The 17,861-nt window shown below is 46.1% G+C and overlaps 1 protein-coding gene across 5 annotated transcripts; it reads right to left on the bottom strand.

Moving 5' to 3' along the window:
• Nucleotides 1-4,263: 4,263 nt before the first annotated feature.
• On the bottom strand, nt 4,264-17,627 carry LOC135374224 (zinc finger protein 239-like). 5 transcript variants are annotated; one of them, XM_064607228.1, is made up of 5 exons: nt 17,296-17,627; nt 15,740-16,552; nt 15,372-15,599; nt 7,815-7,967; nt 4,264-7,109 (listed from the first exon to the last, which is right to left on the bottom strand). In XM_064607228.1, exons 3-5 carry the CDS (start codon nt 15,580-15,582, stop codon nt 6,379-6,381), a joined length of 1,095 nt encoding a protein of 364 aa, XP_064463298.1. In that variant the 5' UTR covers nt 15,583-15,599; nt 15,740-16,552; nt 17,296-17,627; the 3' UTR covers nt 4,264-6,378. The 5 variants fall into 5 exon arrangements, with proteins under 5 accessions (XP_064463298.1, XP_064463296.1, XP_064463299.1 ...); XM_064607226.1 differs by having other exon boundaries at nt 15,372-15,604; nt 17,296-17,626; XM_064607229.1 differs by having other exon boundaries at nt 7,815-7,961; nt 15,372-15,604; nt 17,296-17,626.
• Nucleotides 17,628-17,861: the final 234 nt, after the last annotated feature.

Raw genomic sequence — 17,861 nt, 5'->3', positions numbered from 1 at the left:
CGACACCCCCTGCAAAAAAGGGGGCTTGCCGTTTCAGCTGTAATGACCTGTCGGTAATTATACGTGTAAAGCTGTTATCACGTAGCTGTAATAATGACCACGCCCCCTGCTTGGGATTCCGGATAAACCACTGCAGTGGTGTATTGCATGAAAGAATTAGAGTAAAAACATATGTTCAGCGAAGGTGATTACAAGTCGCTGAATTTGTTCATGACGGTTATTTCCAGTGTCAGTAAGCATCATGTCACAAGAACTCATGTAATACGGAGTGGCTGGCCACGATGTATTCCGATGCCGAAGCTAATACCCCCGCGTCACGAGTGAAAAATGGCACGGCGGAAAAGCCAGATGTACGAAGCCACATGATCGTGCAACGTACCGGCAGACACGACGATCGTACAAAGTCATATGAATGTTGAATGTGCCGGCAGGCAAGGATATCGTACGAAGCCACATGAACCTGCAATGTGCTACGCGCTCACTTAGCTGTCAACAACGGGCGCAAAATTGTGCAACAACCCTACCGCGTAAGCAACACACCTCCCGCCGCCGTTCACATGCGACAGCAGAGGTCAAACGTTGCATCCCTCCCTTTCCTCCTTTCTTGGTGCACCCTGCTTCCAAGCCCAACCCAGAGCAAGGCGACCGCACCCTCCAAACAGCATACCCCTCCTCCGCTTACGCTTTCGCCGCCACTACCAGGAAATCCACGCTAACAGAGGCGAGGAAGACGCCAACGTCGTAATCCTCCAGCAGCGAGTAGCCGGGCACACCAATGTAGGCCTTCGTTGGTATTCAACTTCAAAACCCCATCAGCGGTCACCCGAAGCCACATGAACGCGCAATGTGCTATGCGCTCACTTATCTGTCAACAACGGGCGCAATATTGTGCAACAACCCTACCGCGCAAGCAATACACCTTCCGCAGTTCACACGCGACAGCGGAGGTCAAACGTGGCATCCCTCCCTTTCCTCGTTCATTGGTAGACCCTGCTTCCAACCGAGTGCAGGCCGACCGCCCCCTCCAAACATCATACCCCTCCTTCGCTTACGCTTTTGCTGCCACTACCAGGAAACCCACGCAAACACAGGCGAGCAGGACGCTAGCGTCGTAATCCTGCAGCCGGGCACACCCCACGTAGGCCTTCGTTAGAGTCCAACTTCAAAAACCCCATCACCGACTTCAGCACCCATCATAGGAATTCAACTTCAAAACCCCATCACAAACTTCAACTTCAAAATCCATCACCGACTTCAGAACCCATCATAGGAATTCAACTTCAAAACCCCATCACAAACTTCAACTTCAAAATCCATCACCGACTTCAGCACCCATCATAGGAATTCAACTTCAAAACCCCATCACAAACTTCAACTTCAAAATCCATCACCGACTTCAGAACCCATCATAGGAATTCAACTTCAAAACCCCATCAGAGACTTCAACTTCAAAATCCATCACTGACTTCAGAACCCATCATAGGAATTCAACTTCAAAGCCCTATCACAAACTTCAACTTCAAAATCCATCATAGGAATTCAACTTCAAAACCGCGATGGGATCTGAAGTTGAATTTTGATGATGGGTTCTGAAGTTGAATGATGGGTTATGATGTGATGGATTCTGAAGTTGAAGTTGAATGATGTGATGTGATGTGATGGGTTCTGAAGTTGAAGTTGAATGATGGGTTATGATGTGATGAATTCTGAAGTTGAAGTTGAATGATGGGTTATGAAGTGATGAATTCTGAGGTTGAAGTTGAGTTACGGGCTCGTGATGTGATGGTTTATGACGGTGATGTGATGTGATGGGCTTGGCGGAAAACTGACCATGATGTGATGTTGAATGAATTCTTAGCAAAATGCCGACCTATGCAAGTGACTGGAAAACAGCCATGGTCATCCCAGTACACAAGTCAGGTGACACGGAGCTTGCACAAAACTACCGTCCTATTTCCATTAACTGCATATCATCATGTAAAATTATGTAATCATGTAAACTTTTTTTAGCACATTATATACTCTAACATCATTAAATTTCTTGAAAAAAATAATTTCTTCTACCCTTTGCAACATGGATTCAAGAAAACTTTCTCTTGTGAAACGCAGCTAGCCTGTTTTGTTCATGACATTCTTTCTCGTGCAGACACTAACTCTAGAACGGACGCTGCATTCTTAGATTTCCGAAAAGCATTCGACGTGGTCCCACATAACAAACTTCTATATAAGCTCTCCATTCTAAATCTGGATTACCATGTTCTCCGGTGGATAGAATAATTTCTTACAAAACGGTCGCTCTTTGTTTCGTGTAACAATTTCCACTCTCCCGAAATCCCAGTAACATCCGGCATACCGCAGGGCTCTGTTCTCGGACCTCTGCTGTTTCTCATCTATATCAATGACTTTCCTAGTGGCCTAACCAGCCTAACATCAACCGTCCGACTCTTTGCAAACGATTGCGTCACGTGCGCACTATGTTTCCGGTGCTGTATTGCTCCGCGAGGTCACCGCGATGTCCCCACAACCGGTTCCCGCGCGAGCTGCAGCTTGTTTCAGTGGGGTCCGTCATTGGCTAGGAGAGCGAAAACTCCCCCACTTCCAGCGCCTAGAATTCGGTGTTGCTATACGCTGGAATATAATGACGTGACTCGGTTCCAAGGATATGGTGAGACTCGCGCGGATTATGCTCTTTGAATGGCATTGTTTCGTGTTAAAGACGCTCGCTAGAAGCAAAAGAATTTCATATTTGGATATCGTGAGCTACGTTCTTTCATTAAGCATAATTATTGGAGAATGTTCCTCGACCTGTTTTGTACCCCTTTAACATAGTTGTTCTGAACCACCATGCTTGCCACTACTTAGAATGCGCGTTTTTCGCCTTAGAACTGAAAGAAAATGTACGAGAGTTGCCGCGGTGCCCGGTAACTTCTGAAACTCGTCTGCTCACGCCGATGCACTAGCGCGCGCAAAAGCAGACAATTTCTGTATCCTATCACGGACTTACCCGCAGGGCGACGTGGCCGTTCTTATTGTTGCCAACACAGATCGCGACATGCTCTGCAATCTTTATCAATTTAATTCGGTTATTTAATAACTGTGGCGTGTTTTGTCGGGTAAATTAGCAGTATTCCATTTTCAACAAAGGGCAATCGAATGGTACACTTTATGAAAGGGGCAGGGGGTACGAGACCGTCCCTTTAACAACGCCGTGGAGATCCGCCACCAAGGGCGGCTGCCCTATCGCTCGCAGCGCCACCACAGCCAAGGGCGCTCTATTTCGCATCGCCATCCCATGCCTCCCGCTATCTCTCACCGTGCCCCCCCGAAGGAGCAATGACGTCATCTGCGGAATGCGACAACAGCGGCCCCAGTGGTAAAGCGTTGCTCGTAGCGCCCTCTAGTGGTGTACCCTACACAATGGCTAATCCTTCTATTCATCGGAGATAATCCGTCTATTGGGGGCTGCATTGGAAACAACACCCAGTACCCATTTTAATGCAGGCGGGGCCCCGCTTTAGAAGTCATGTTTTTCACAAAAATTATTTGAATTATTTAAACTCATTCACACGGCTTGTAGGTGGTATCGAACAGATATTTGTAAAAAAGAAAGTTACTCGATTGGTATAGCCGTTCACAAATTACCCGGGGATTTAACTGACACACCTGGTATATTTAGGCTACTACATTGGTTTTCTCAAGTCACTGGCATCCGTATCCAGTGTTGTGTAATCACTAGTAGATCCTAGTATTGTTTGAATACCTCAAAGCTGTACTAGTGCTATGCCGATGCAGAAATGTGACTGGATAGTACGGACGGTAGTATGCACAATACATGCACAGATGAAATGGGGGTTGCCAGCTATTAATCTGACTGCTAGTCAATTTTTAACAGGAGTGATCTAAGCTCAGAGATCAGTCCCTGGGAGGCTGTCAACTTGCTGTACTAACGGCTGTACAATTCGCTATAGATCATAGCATTTTTAGATTGGCGTTTCAAGATCACACACTGGATTTGGCAATACGGTGGCACTGACCTCGCTCACTTTTTTAGCCAATTCTTTATTTCAATCTTGATATATTTCAATATCAACTTTTGAGTTGCTGTCAGGGTTCAATTATCGTATTGGAAGTTCGTGTTATCAAAGCCACTCCTCCTCGTGCCTCGTCCTCGTGCCCTATCTTCATTAAGAATGGTGCAGGTTTCTGAAGAGAGTTCAAAATTTACTACATCCTCCCACTTTCCATTAAAGTGACAGACCAGACTCGGAAAACAGTTGTATTTTATTTTACAATTATTTTATTTAGTCCTCGCTCAAGGGTTCCATACGCGAAATTTCAATCCTGTTTTGCGATTGGAATGTTTACTGTTTACATTTCTGTCAATTTTTCAAGATCTGGCATTGGTGATGAAACACCCCATCATCTCGAAATAAGCTGTCGTCTTGTAGGATGCAGATCCGTAACAGCGTTACACAGCCATGAAAGCGGCAACTGTAAATTATCATTTATAATCAATATATGATCATTTTGCAGGTCCTCATTCGGTTTAATCGAAACTAGAACTGAAGAAATTGAATATATTCATTCATGTTGTGCACACCTCATGCAATGGCCTCATGCGCGTCACAAACACTATTCGCCCTCGCACCCTCCAGCACCCTCGGTCGTATTTGAAGCAGGGCTCGTTGCCGGAACCAATCCATAGACATGATTTCTCTCCACTTGAACAAACCGTAACGGAACCGAAAAAATTTGACGCGGTAACCGATTTACCAAACGGTAAAAACACCCATACCTTCCCACTCCATCGACTGCAGCGCACCAGCTCTCTGCATCGCTCAGAATCTTGCCGAATTCGTAGAGCGGACAAATCGAAACCAAGGAGCGGTGAGTCCATGCGCCTCCTACAGCCTTGCCTCCAAAATGTTCACGACATCCCTGTACATTGTTGTGCCTCGAGGTGTGAAAGAAAAGATGGGCTACACGACAGCTACACTTTGCATTGTTGCCTCGGCTGCCTCCTTTCATTCAGCATCGCTGTGTGAAGTCGACTTAAATTTTAATAGTTCATAGTGACATCCACAGGCAATGCAATCCTCTAGCAACCAAGGGAAAGAGGTTGGCATGTGGTTCAGATCATGGAGGAAAGAAACACAGGAGCGCCCTTTTTCAGTGAGGAGCAGCGTGCCGGCCTACACACAATCTACCACGTGACCGCTTTCTCCACCTGTTTTTCTTTAGAAATTTGCGATAGCCTTTTGCAGTGGAGTTGAATGGTATGCTGTATGCCATTTCCCAGCACGTTTCGGTACAGTAAAGGATTATCCGCTGTCAACTGCATGGTTCTTTGCATATGAAGTGGGAAGGCGAGGGAGTAAGAGGAGGGAAGGAGGACTAAAGCCACTGCCGGAACCTGATATTACCTCTCACATGTGGTACACTGATTAGAACAGCACACATAAACCGTAAACCATTATTTTGGTTGCACTGAATCCAAACCAAACCAGTAACCTTGAACCGAAGCCCCCCAAAATAACGGTTCCGAGCCCCGATTGGAAGCGCAGAAATCACGAGAAATGAAACATCTGGTCCCTAATTAAGAGTTCTTTTAGGTACTTGCAGAGTCAGTGATGCGGCACTTCCACTGTGGCAAGGAAAAGACGCTTGCACTTCACATGTAAACAAAGCTAGAGAACCAGCGGCTATCACGCAAAGCCACATCGCGGCACCACCAGTTTGTCGCACAGTCCCTATAAAGCTACCTGCTGTAACAAACATCACAAGTGGTTATAATCTCTCCTGGCACACAGGCTTGTCTCACAGGGATCCCTAAGCAGACGTCATTCTCGACTCTGGGTTTCCTGATATTTCACATGCATCATCCAACACCATTCCAACTCTTTTTCAACCTCAGTCCGTTCATGCACGCGAGTTTCACGACATCCGACAGAATGACGTGGGATACGAACTGCGTCTCTACAGCCTTCCCCCTCTGCACATGACCACGTGCTTCTTCAGGCCTCCGCGTTTAGGACAACAGAACTGATCCTTGGATGGCCTCTTTCTTGTGTACACAGTCTCCACACTTGTACTGTTGCTAGCCCAGGTGCCTTGTGGCTAATTGTGAAAATAACACGTCCATGCACTGGCTGAGCTAGCTCCTGCTCTGTTAGCAGCTTGTTCTATGGCTGCTGTGTGTCCATACAGTGGCTGAACTCTGCAGGACAGAGGTTGCATTTGTATGGCTTCATGTTCATAAATGCCCCCTTGCAAAGGGGCTGGTTTGTGATTTGCCTCAAGTCTGCACAACAGAGAATGCTCCTGTATGGCTTCTTGCTCCATGCTTTGGCTGAACTCTGCAGGACAGATGTCCCACTTTTATGGCTGCTCTCCCATGTGTGTCCGCTTGTGATGCTGTAAGTGCCCACTCTGGCTGAACTCTGCAGGGCAGACATCGCACTTGCATGGCTTCTCGCCTGTGTGCGTCTTCTTGTGACGCTGCAGGTTATATTTCTGGCTGAACTCTGCAGGGCAGATATCACACTTGTATGGCCTCTCGTTGGTGTGCGTTCTCTTGTGACACAGCAGGACAGTTTTCTGAGTGAACTGTGCAGGGCAGACATCGCACTTGTATGGCTTCTCGCCTGTATGTATTCGCTTGTGACGGTGTAGGGTCCCTGTACGGGTGAACTCCGCAGGGCAGACATCACACTTGTATGGCTTCTCACCCGTGTGTGTCCGCTTATGAACCTGTAGGCCCTCTCTCCAGCTGAACTCTGCAGGGCAGACATCACACTTGTATGGCTTCTCACCAGTGTGTTTCCGCTTGTGTTCCCGTAGGTCCCACATCCGGGTGAATTCTGCATGGCAGACATCGCACTTTGGCTTCTCGTCCGTGTGTCTCTGCTTGTGATCCCGTAAATTCCAGATCCGGCAGAACTCCGCAGGACACAGATCGCACTTGTATGGCTTCTTGCTCGTGTGTGTCTGCTTATGAGCCTGTAGGTGCCCACTCAGACTGAACTCTGCAGGGCAGACATTGCACTTGTACAACTTCTCGCTTGTGTGGGTCCTCTCGTGATGCTGCAGGTCTGTGCTCTGGAAGAACTCTGCAGGACAGATATCCCACTTGTATGGTAGAAACACAAACGGAATACAAAGTGAGAATTTTATGGAAGCTTTCTTTCTGTAAACACACCTTGACTACGCATAATCATTCGCTCATACAGTGCTGGACTATGTAACTCACTCTGTCACATTCTTTTCTCTATGCCAGTAGCCAATGGGATTTGCAGTGTTAGACATGTGCCTAGGTAACACAGTAACCTGTTTGCAAGTCCGCATGGTCCTATTCGCTGCTGGGGCATCACTCTGGAGAAGGAATGCACCAAAGCGTGTTTAGTAAAATTTTGTCCAGCACTGTACTTTTCAATACAGTAACACTAGAAGATGTAAGGCGTGTTTGTTAGAGCTAAACGTTGTGGGAGCACATGAAGGGAGACACACTGTGCACCATGGATTATTTTGAACTTGATTCCTCTGGTTGCATATACTGTTCCTAATCTTCTCACTCACAAACATCCTTACGTGTAGTTGTTTATGCGGCCAAAGTCTGCAAAAGTTGCAGTAATGCGGAATTGTATAAAGGACCTCCAGGTCTATTTCGCCTAGTTTGGGTATCTTCCATACATGCTCAAAAACTGATACGTAACGGAGAGAAAACTTGAAACCATTTCCATTGCACGCCAATTTTTGTCCATATTGTGCCGTTCAATTTGGTGTTGACGAAATCCCCTTGACCATTTTGTGTTTACCTTGTGGTGTTGAGTCACAGCTGTGTCCCATTTGTTCCTGTCCTGCCAAGACCGTAATGTTGTAAGGTTCTGTTTTGACTTCTATGAGTGGACCTTCATTTGAGGAATCCTCTCGAGGTTCCTCTTTAATGTGACACATCCCAACTGCTGCTCCTCAAGTAAAACAAAAAAAAGGACACAAGTAAGTCACATTGCAAATCTTCTTGGCGTATGCAGGAACTGCAGGTTTTCTTTTGAATGTATTTGTGTTTGACACTGAAGTTACTGTGCTTAAAAATTACTGTAGTTCATATGTGTGGGATTGTATCTCTCCTGTTATGTCCGATCAAGGGCCAACAGTATTTATAAATAAATAATAAATTCACTAGTGATTTAGCGGGTAACGCGAGAGAAATGCGTTAGCATTAACCGCCTTTTCCGGGCCCTACTTGACTTCCGAGTGTCCACTTCCGGTTGCCCACCTCTAGTCAATGCTTCATTTCTGGTTTGACACTTTCAATTACAATATGCAAGTCCATTTAATTAGCCTCAATTACTTTCAATTATCCTTTAAGTACTTTAGGTAACTGCAGCTTAGATGCAGTAATTACATTTAATTATGTTTACTATCCTTAATTACTCTCAATTCCCCGTTAACTGATGTTAATTACCTTTATTTATTTTTATTTACTTAAAAATATACCCTCAAGGCCCAGAGGGCATTAAAGAGGGGAGTGAGCAGGACACGATGCAAGGTCAAAGCACAGTAACAATTGATAAACATGCGGACGCAACATAATCACAATAAACGAGCAACTTTGCCAAGAACATATTAGTGAGATAAATGCGACAACATACAATGACATTATACGTGAAGGATTATAGCTGGTACGGTTACTGGTCCTAATTCCTTTATTGGTGAAATTAAGTGTATGGAATGTGGTTGCCATGCCATTCCAGGAGTGGAAATTGACCTTCATACCTTTTCATTCTGAGGAATTGAAACGAATGGAATTATCGCAAATCTTCATTCCTCGAAATGGAATTGGAATGGGTGCTCACATTCCGCAACCCTGGTCTGCACGCACCTGGCACAGATGCGCTAAGTAGATAGCGAATTTACCGGAATAACATCCAGCAAGCCCGCATTTTCCCGGTACATGGATTTCTAAACTGGCAAAACAGGAATGTCTTAAAGGGAGACTCCGGGACAATCCAAAACTATTATAATGGCTTCGTAATTAAGATCGATAGTTTCTTTCAAAACGAGAAGTAAAGCTAGTTGGCTGTTAGAGGCCTGTTAGTTGCTAAAAGAGCTGGGAAGCTCAAAACTAAACCGAAAGTAATGAAGGTTCCGTCTGCTACCTCCTGTACTAGGCATCGCATCACGGATAGTCTCGTTCGTGACACGTTTTTTCACACAGGCGCTTTTTAACTTCTTCGTGCTACATGGATGACCACTCATCTGCTTCCTCGATTCCATTCCAAAACATTCGCCGGTGGTAAGAGGAAAGAGCTGCAGGAAGTCGCAATACCAGGAATACCGGCAAGGTACAGCTCAGTGTTGCTGGACTGCTTTTCCGTGGAGCAGCACCGAATCACTCGAGGTCACCACCCCAAAATATTTTTTGTTTTTAGCTGCGACGTCTCCTGTAACGAATAAAATGAACTCCAGCGAAAGAAAGATGAGCAGACGTGACCTACAGAGCACGCGCAAGGATCTGTTCCACACACCTTTAAAGAACCCTTGTAGAGGAGGTGTTGTTCCTCTACATGTCTTAGACACTTTTTGTGTGCGCTCTCCGAGCTTCTAGAGGGGGAGCCTGTAGCGCCACCGCCGTCTAACGATTGTCACGATCCTCGAGGACTGCTTCTTCCCCTTCACATCCTAAAGCCTGAATCCCATAAGAAGTGACACGCGGCAGATACACGCGAGAAGCGACAAAATCGACGTCACTGCCGCCACACGAGTGTCAAAAAAGCTTTGTCGCGGCTGAATATTTCTGCATCTACTCCCAGTAGATATTTGTAGCATGTCGCCGAGTTCGCTGCCTGTTGTTTGACAAAATCAGCCACATTTGGCGGCATGAAAGAGGAACTGAACGCGTGGGCAAGGGAAAGGGTGGAGAGGGCAACCAACAAAAGTAGCAGACAAAGAAGTGGGCGGGGCATTGGGAACACTGGTTGAGAACTTCAACCGCAGCGCCACTGCGTTACGGGGAATATTACGTAGCACCTTCATTACAAGTTCTCCTCATTTTGACAAATGAAATACTATTTTTGGTATATTTATGGCAATTTACAACTTAGCTCGAATAAAATAAGCATTGCTTTTCCAAAAACATCATTTCTCGGCGACAAAATGTCGCTGCTCAAATGGACCAGGAAGTCGCGCCATGACCAGACGCGACAGCGACAAATTCTGCAGCGCGTCGCATGTTGCTTGTTATGGGGTCCGTGCTTTAGGGTGCCGAAGCGAAGCGAAAGGCTGCGTGATGTATCTCGAGCTACGGCTCGTGACCAGTGACGTCCAATGGCACAGCTCCAGCATGTATAAGCGGCAAGTGAGCCGAGAAGAAAAAACGAAGGAAAAGGGCACCAAGCAGTTTCTATGTCATGCGGGGCTCCTGTCTCTCGCCCACGACTGCTTTGTCAGACTGTCTTTTGTATATTTTATTGCGCAGTGACAATACTCTGCAGAGCAAAAACATTTTGCACAGTGACTCGGTGGACAGCTTCACAGAAGAAGCAGTCTTTCAGGCCAAGTTAAAGGTCGCTCTCATGCTTCTTCAATAATCACAGCATGAAGAAGTGCATACGCATGTGTGCATGTATACTTGCGAGAGCATGGTGGCGGTGGTGGAGATGCAAAGCCCCGGAAAAAAAAAGAGAGAGAGAGAGAGAGAGAAACGGAAATTTTGGAAAAAAAATTGTTGCATTTTTTTTTCCTCTGTCTCCAGAAAAATAGCCCAAAATTTCCTGGCGACAAAATTCAAATATTAAATTTTCTTGCCTTCGATGCGTTCCAACCCAGCAACAGTGCCTTACATGCCTCTAATCCTCCAACAACCACCAACTTAGAGCTCCGTCTAGCTACTCCAAGCAATCGCCATCGCGTTCACATGATGTCGGAGTTCTGGTTGGAGTGGACGGGTTGTTCCCATTACCTATCGCTGAGTAGAGAGCAGTATCATAGGATGCTCTGCTCCGCATTCATGCCTAGAGGAGGAACACTACTAAAGTTTCTAGCTCATTGTATGCTGTGGCTTGGCCGGCAATGCTTCGACTCAGCAGTAACCGCGTTTGTTTCCGTTTTTTCCAATTGTTCGAAAAAAAAGGAGAAGGAAAAACGTTTTTTTTCTAGCGATTCAAAAGTTCCAGAAATTTTGCATCTCTAGGTGGTGGTGGTGGTGGTGGTGGAACTGCTTGCCGTAGGAAGGCAATGTCAGTAATATGGCAAGGGGACCCGTGCCTCTTGGGCAGACTTCATTGAACATTTGCCTTAAAGGAGTACAGAGGGGCATCCAAAAAACTTTCATATTAAGAGACCTGATGAAAGTGTGTGTGTCATTTTACCGAGTAGCACGAAAGGTTTTGATGTGTGCATTCACCCTCAACTCGCCACTCCAGCTATAACGAGGATGAGGAGGTATGATGCCACGTCACCGATGATGCTATCAGGAGAACTCATTCTGGTTCACCGGTCAGTGGGGGTCAGCGCCTTGTCCCTTAGCTGCCTAAACCAGTTTTGCCAGTTCTCCCGGAGAAGTTGGAATAGAAGGAGTGGCCGAATCAGTACCGAGCCAGGAGAAAGGCTTTTTCGAAACCCCGAACAACGGAGTAGCAGACGACAGCGGAGTAGCAGACAACATTTCTCTACACCAATCAGCGAGCGTTTTCCTTATAGTGCCAGTGTGAGGTTCCAGGCAGATCAAAGGCCTGTACTGCTCTTCACCACCGTTGCACACGGTCACATTTTGCGGCGTATTTTAAATTCAATTTCTGCAATAATTATGACTCTGCGGCGTAAATTAATTCGCATGGTGCATCTTACTGGCCTACTTAACAGTTTTATAGGAAGAAAACAGGGGGTTAAAAATGACTTCTGTACTACTCTAAAGCCCCCATCTGAGGACAGCCGAAGGAAAGCATCCCAGGCAGCCGCCGGTGTCGGGATTTGAACCTGGGTCACCTCCTACCTGAGTACGGCTATTGCATACCTGCCAACTTGGGAACATCCAAATTAGGGAGATTTCAAAAGCAGGAGGTAGGACAAAGCCGTTGTTGAGAGGCTTTTATTTGCATATGTAACAGGAGCACACTTCACCCCAGCAGGCTCATCGGGCACAAGTTTTGCAGCAACGGACTTTGCCCTCTCCAAGAAACTATCTGGATGTCAAGCTGTGCTACGACACTTTCTGAACAGAACGTGAAGACACAAAACTATGTCTCTGCTCTGTTTGCGATGCTGAACTGCCCTCACCTTCAACACTACTCGCTCAGCACTACCTCAGTAATGTGTCTGAAATTCAAAAGCCCATCTGGACTTCCCAGGAGAGCTTAAACATAATAGTTGTTGAACAAGTTAGTTAACGAGTCATTAAAAAAGTTGCTTGCATAATACGTCAGAACCATCAGTCACAGTTGTACATCGCTGTGGTCAGTTCAGCACGCATATCATGAGCTCTTGTGCGCGGTTTCCCATTTCACCGACAACTGTGGTCGACTTAGTTTAAAGCACAATCCTCCTCCGCGTTTCCAACTCCCGACGCTGCAAAGCAGTACGCTTTGCAGCGTCGGTCGGTCGGTCCACCCTCCATGCTGGTGTCGCAACCGTAAACTGTGCAGAACACATGGTGCCCAGTTCATCCGTGTATTGCTTCAGGAACACGTGTAGGTACTTGTTGCACTTACACTCAGCCATGATGTGCAATATGCAAGGCAGAAACAGTGCAAAGGCGCCTTTGTCGCCCAAAAACATGGAAAAAATACCCGGAATCTAGAAGTGCCAGAACTAGATCCATGACCAAAACCCCTGAACTCCGTAACATAGAGGCTCCGGGAAGTGGCAGCGATGCCGATGGCAATTGGGCTGGTATTGGATTGACGCTTTCTTCTGTGTGTCCAGAGAAAATGCAGGTGTTTGAGATATAGAGGGGAAACTGCATTTTCCGGGAGATTTGCTTCTCTGTCGTACAATCGTACAAACAGGTTCGAACCCGGGAGTCTCCCGGATGAATCGGGAGAGTTGGCAGGTATGCTATGGTTAACGAAGGAAGGAATGGGGCTATTGTGGCATGCTGCAACGACCAATGATGGTCCTTAGCCTGGATGCACTCAAATTTCTAAGTAGAACTTAAACCTTCTTAAACTCAGAGTCAAAATTCAGGCTAAAAATGTTTCTTGGAGCAGTAACACACAGCCCTAATCCACGGAACCCCAAGATTTGAAAAAGAAAAAAGATGTGACATGGACGCCACATGGGGCCCCAGCTGCCCCCCGACCAGCTGTGGCTACTAGCCTGAATAGGGAGGGGTAGCCACAAAATCCGTAGCCAACGGAAGCGGAGGAGCAAAGGTTGCCAACAGTGTTTGGAACTGCGCCCGCTTTCACGGGCTAAAAATACGCACAGTTTCCTCGGCTGATTCAACCTGGCTGCCTCCGAGTGCACTCAAAGAGGGAGGGAAGACCCCTTCAAGTTCTTTGCTCTCCTCCGATCCTCCTCCCCCGCCTTTCCTTCTAGCCTCTCTGTCTTCATAAGATTTCTACGACTGAAGCTGCGACGGTGTTGACGACGAAGCGAGCAAACTGCTCATTTTAGTTTAGCCTGTACACAATTGCGTGCTAGTTTCAGTTTCGGTGAGCGAACGTGTAGCAACGGATTCGCGGAAGAGCGCGGAACCTTCGAAAGGTCCGTGCGTCTCCTACAGCTGCTGCTCCATTCAGGGCGTACAAAGTCAAGTGCACAATCCGCAACGGTGCGTGTGATAAGCCAGTACGATATTCGGGGGAAAAAAGTGATTGTTAGAAAAAAAAAGAAAAAGTTCGATCCGGCCCGATTATTCGCTCCTGGATCTGTCTGGGCCGATTCCGGCTAAACCAACACCACCAGGATACAGAAAGCCTGCATGCTCGTCGACGTGACGTAACAATTAAGAGTCAGCCAATGAGGATCGTGGTTTCAACAGCCCTAGCCAATCACAGACGTGCTTTCAGCGGTCGTGGCCACGGAGGAGAACCAATGTCATCTGCAAGTTGATTGAATATCCCCGCATACTAAATGGGAAAACTTGGAGATAAAGCGCCAGACGGTCTAAATCGTTCTCAAAACTGATTGCACTCGCACTTTTTGCCTAAATATTTAAGCTTGCAGGTTCCAGATGAGCTGCAATCATTTACGGGTACTTGAGTTCGCAGAACGGTAAATCGCAGTAGCGGACGAATTCTTACTTTATATGTTCATGTTGCGAAGAAGGGAGAGGAGGTAATGCACAGACTTTCTCCATCTAGGTGGTGTTGGTTAAACCCGGTTTCTTTCTGAACTCCTATCACGTACGAGACGGTACCCCATACCACATGCACTATTTATTAGCAATTTATATAACTAAATTTAGGCTGCCAAAGAAGGCAACGCACAACAGAAACAGCTTCCTCTCAACTGACGAATTTAATCAGAGGAAACAAAACACAGCCTGACCTACAAGACACGATGATGTCAACAGCAATGACTGCAGGTTTAGCACACTCGAACGACAATATCAACCATCTGCTCAACTCTCAGTAAGATAATCAAATTCCTCAGAAGACAAGGCAATTGGCAGGGAGCTGACACAGTCGGGGCCTTGCTGAAAAATGTTGACGTGTATCTCCCTCACTGTCTGATTGGGATGCTTTGCAAGCGTGCACGTACGTTCAAACAACGGTGTACAACTGCAATTCCTAATGTGTACTGCAAGGTGACCACTGGGTGCGTTTTTCATTGCCTGTCGCATGTTCAAGTAATCTAACATTAGGACACCTTCCAGTCTGCCCAATATAGCACGTGGAATTGCGGTTGTACACCGTTGTTTGAACGCGCGTGCACTCTTACCAAGCATCCCAATCAGACAGTGAGGGAGATACACGTCAACATTTTTCAGCAAGGCCCCGACTGTGTCAGCTCCCCGTCAATTGCCTCGTCTTCTGCGGAATTTGATTATCTTACTGAGAGATGAATAGATAGCGGATATCGTTGCTCGAGAGTGCTAAACCTGCCGTCATTGCTGCTGACGTCATCGTATCTTGTAGGTCAGGTTGTGTTTTGTTTCCTCTGATTAAATTCGTCAGTTGAGAGGAAGCTTTTTCTGTTGCGTGTCGCCTTCTTTGTCAGTCGTCTTCTTGGCAGCCTAAATTTAGTTATGCTACACAAACTACCCCAACCTTGCACTTTGGTGAGCAATTTACATCCCGTGTTACAGAACTAAAAATAGCGCCCAATTTCCCCCTCTCCAATCCTCTTCAGGCATTTGGCCCCAAAATTCATACCTATATCTATAGGACATTCACCGCTCCAGTGTACAGTTTATAGAAAAATTTTACCATCAGCATCACCTCCTGACGAAGACTCCTTGCAGTGCTGCTGCTGTGTCTGGCCCTCTTCTGGTAGACATGAATCATCAGGTGGTTCCAATTTTATTCTCACGAGCTGGCCACTGAACTCTGAGGAGAGCTGCATCTCTTCAGGTTGTGAATCCAAGGGGATGGAACGTGATGACTCAAGGATTGAAGGATCTCTTGCCTCTTCCTTCATGGGGAGTAAACTGTATGCTGTCCTTGTCCCATGTAAGGTAAGAGAGAGAAAGAGACAAGTGGGTTCGGAAGCAAAAAAATACGACATCAGTATCCATAAGTGTAATACAGAACTTGAAAATGCTGAACAGTGTATATTGATGAAAGTGCCGACTCACTGTCTGTTGAATGGTCAGCTACGTCTGCGTGGGTTATCAGTTAAGATAAAAGAGGTTCCAGTGAGAGGTCCTTGACGAAATCCTGCATAGACATTGTTTTCCTTCTGAAGAAAGTGTAATGGAGAACTTGTAATGGAGTACTCCCTGGTTTTAATGCGCAGTACTTGGAAGATGTAAGGGGTGATAAGCGAGGAGGGTGTTTCCCCCCTCTCCTAGGTACTCTTCTCAATGTCTAATGTGTCTAATGGATAAAATCTAAGTAGCTGATGATCAATTCTATTTCAATGATTAGCATGCCCAAATGACACTCTCAGTGTGTCTGTACGAAGCTACCCAACTTCCGTTACACAGGTCACCTATAGCCATGCCTGGTTTATTTAGTTGTTTGTGTATTTAGTGATTGACGATCCAAGTGGAAATCACGCAAAAAAGTGGTAAATACCTCTTGCTAACATGACAAGTCGCTTACCCGAAGTCAGATAGTTTTTACACAAATTGGGGATGAACGCATGCATTCTTCCCTCAAACTAAGCAGACAATATGATTGGATTTCTTTCACAAGTAAGCTCTTGTTCAAAATGTGTCTTGTTTGCAATAAATTGTAGCACAGCCCTGTGCTAGCCACATTTTCTGCTTTTTTGTGTGTGTGTGCGTCATATAGTGCGCTTTATGACCAATATCTGCAGTTGCGGTCATATTAACGGGTCTCAAATATAATTGAAAATGGTTTTAATGTCTGTCATGGTCGGTGCCCTTAGCAGCATTTTTCTGGACAAATTCCGGATGGCATCATACTCCCAAGTGGTTCACACGCTGAAAAAGGTAAACGTGAGATAAAATTTCCATCATGTCGGTTTTTTCCCCCCCGCAATTATAATCGGCACATGCACTCAATAGGATTTATTCAGATGACATCATCCGTAGGGGACCATCACTGTCACATTTTAAAAGCGATAAAACCCCAGTGCAGGGGACACAAAAGGACGACAAACACACGAAGCACCCCTGCATCCCTGGGGTTTTATCGCTTTTCAATTGTCACAGTCTGGCGATAATGTCACATGGCGACATTGTGACACTCAGTAGAGCACCACATGGGACACAACAAGTCAGGACAGGAGAGAGAGAGACAGAAAGAAAGAGAAAAGGCATTAGTGCGGCAAAGACACCGCGTTACCCCTGAGAGAAGAACACAACTTCCCAGACATCCCAGAACATCCTCACAGTGCATAATGTAAAAACCCGAGACTAGGGAACACGAAGGGACAGACACAAACACGAAGTCTCATGAGACGTCGTGTTTGTGTCTAAACATCGGACATATTTATCATGTCGGACATATTTATGTTTTTACATTATGCATCATCTTCACCAGCTCACTTGCTTCCTAGTCATTTTTTCATCCTCACAGTTATACACATCCACATGACATTTCACGTGTAGCATGCTCAAGAAAGTGTTCCGACATAATATAGCGCAATATAAACAGCGTTATATTGATAACTTTTTATTGTGTGTTGTAATTTTGGAACTTTTGTCGATAATTTAAGCCTCACCTTGTCGGGGAATAAGCACCTGTCTGACTCCGGCTTGATGTGATTCGAAACATTTTAGGTTGCGCGTCTGAGCTCGTCTAGAGTGTTTCGTTTTTTCGCGCTTCGTTTGCGCACGTCGAGGGTTCCAATCAGTAGAAAATGAACTTTCCACTCTGATATTCACCGTGACTTCCTTACAGCTAGCGCCACGCGAGGATATCGGCCACCATGCTTTCCTCCTCCTCCTTTCCTCCATGGCGGTAAATAAACCCGTAAACACACATGCTCGGCACAAAGTTTAAAGCTTCAGCGCGGTTCTAGTAGTGGCAAAATAGCTTCGAGCGTTTACTTTTCACTTCGAGGTATTTGAAATGAGGTGCTCCATCAGTGGAAGAGCTATTGGGATCTTCATTATTTTGAAAACATCCTTCGTTCCGTGCCCCCTTAGTGCACCAGCATTATCCAGGACAACAAAACAGTTGGAGAAGAACCCAGAACAGGACCTGAAGGAGCAAGACACAGGTCGCATGCTCAAGTGAGAAAAGCGGGGCTAATCTACGCAAAATAGTAAGTTATATCTCGACATT

The sequence above is a fragment of the Ornithodoros turicata genome, unplaced genomic scaffold (assembly GCF_037126465.1).
Source record: "Ornithodoros turicata isolate Travis unplaced genomic scaffold, ASM3712646v1 Chromosome48, whole genome shotgun sequence".
In the NCBI taxonomy this organism is placed as follows: domain Eukaryota; kingdom Metazoa; phylum Arthropoda; class Arachnida; order Ixodida; family Argasidae; genus Ornithodoros; species Ornithodoros turicata.
Note: the sequence above shows the minus strand (reverse complement) of the source record. Positions and strands in the feature narration are given on the sequence as shown.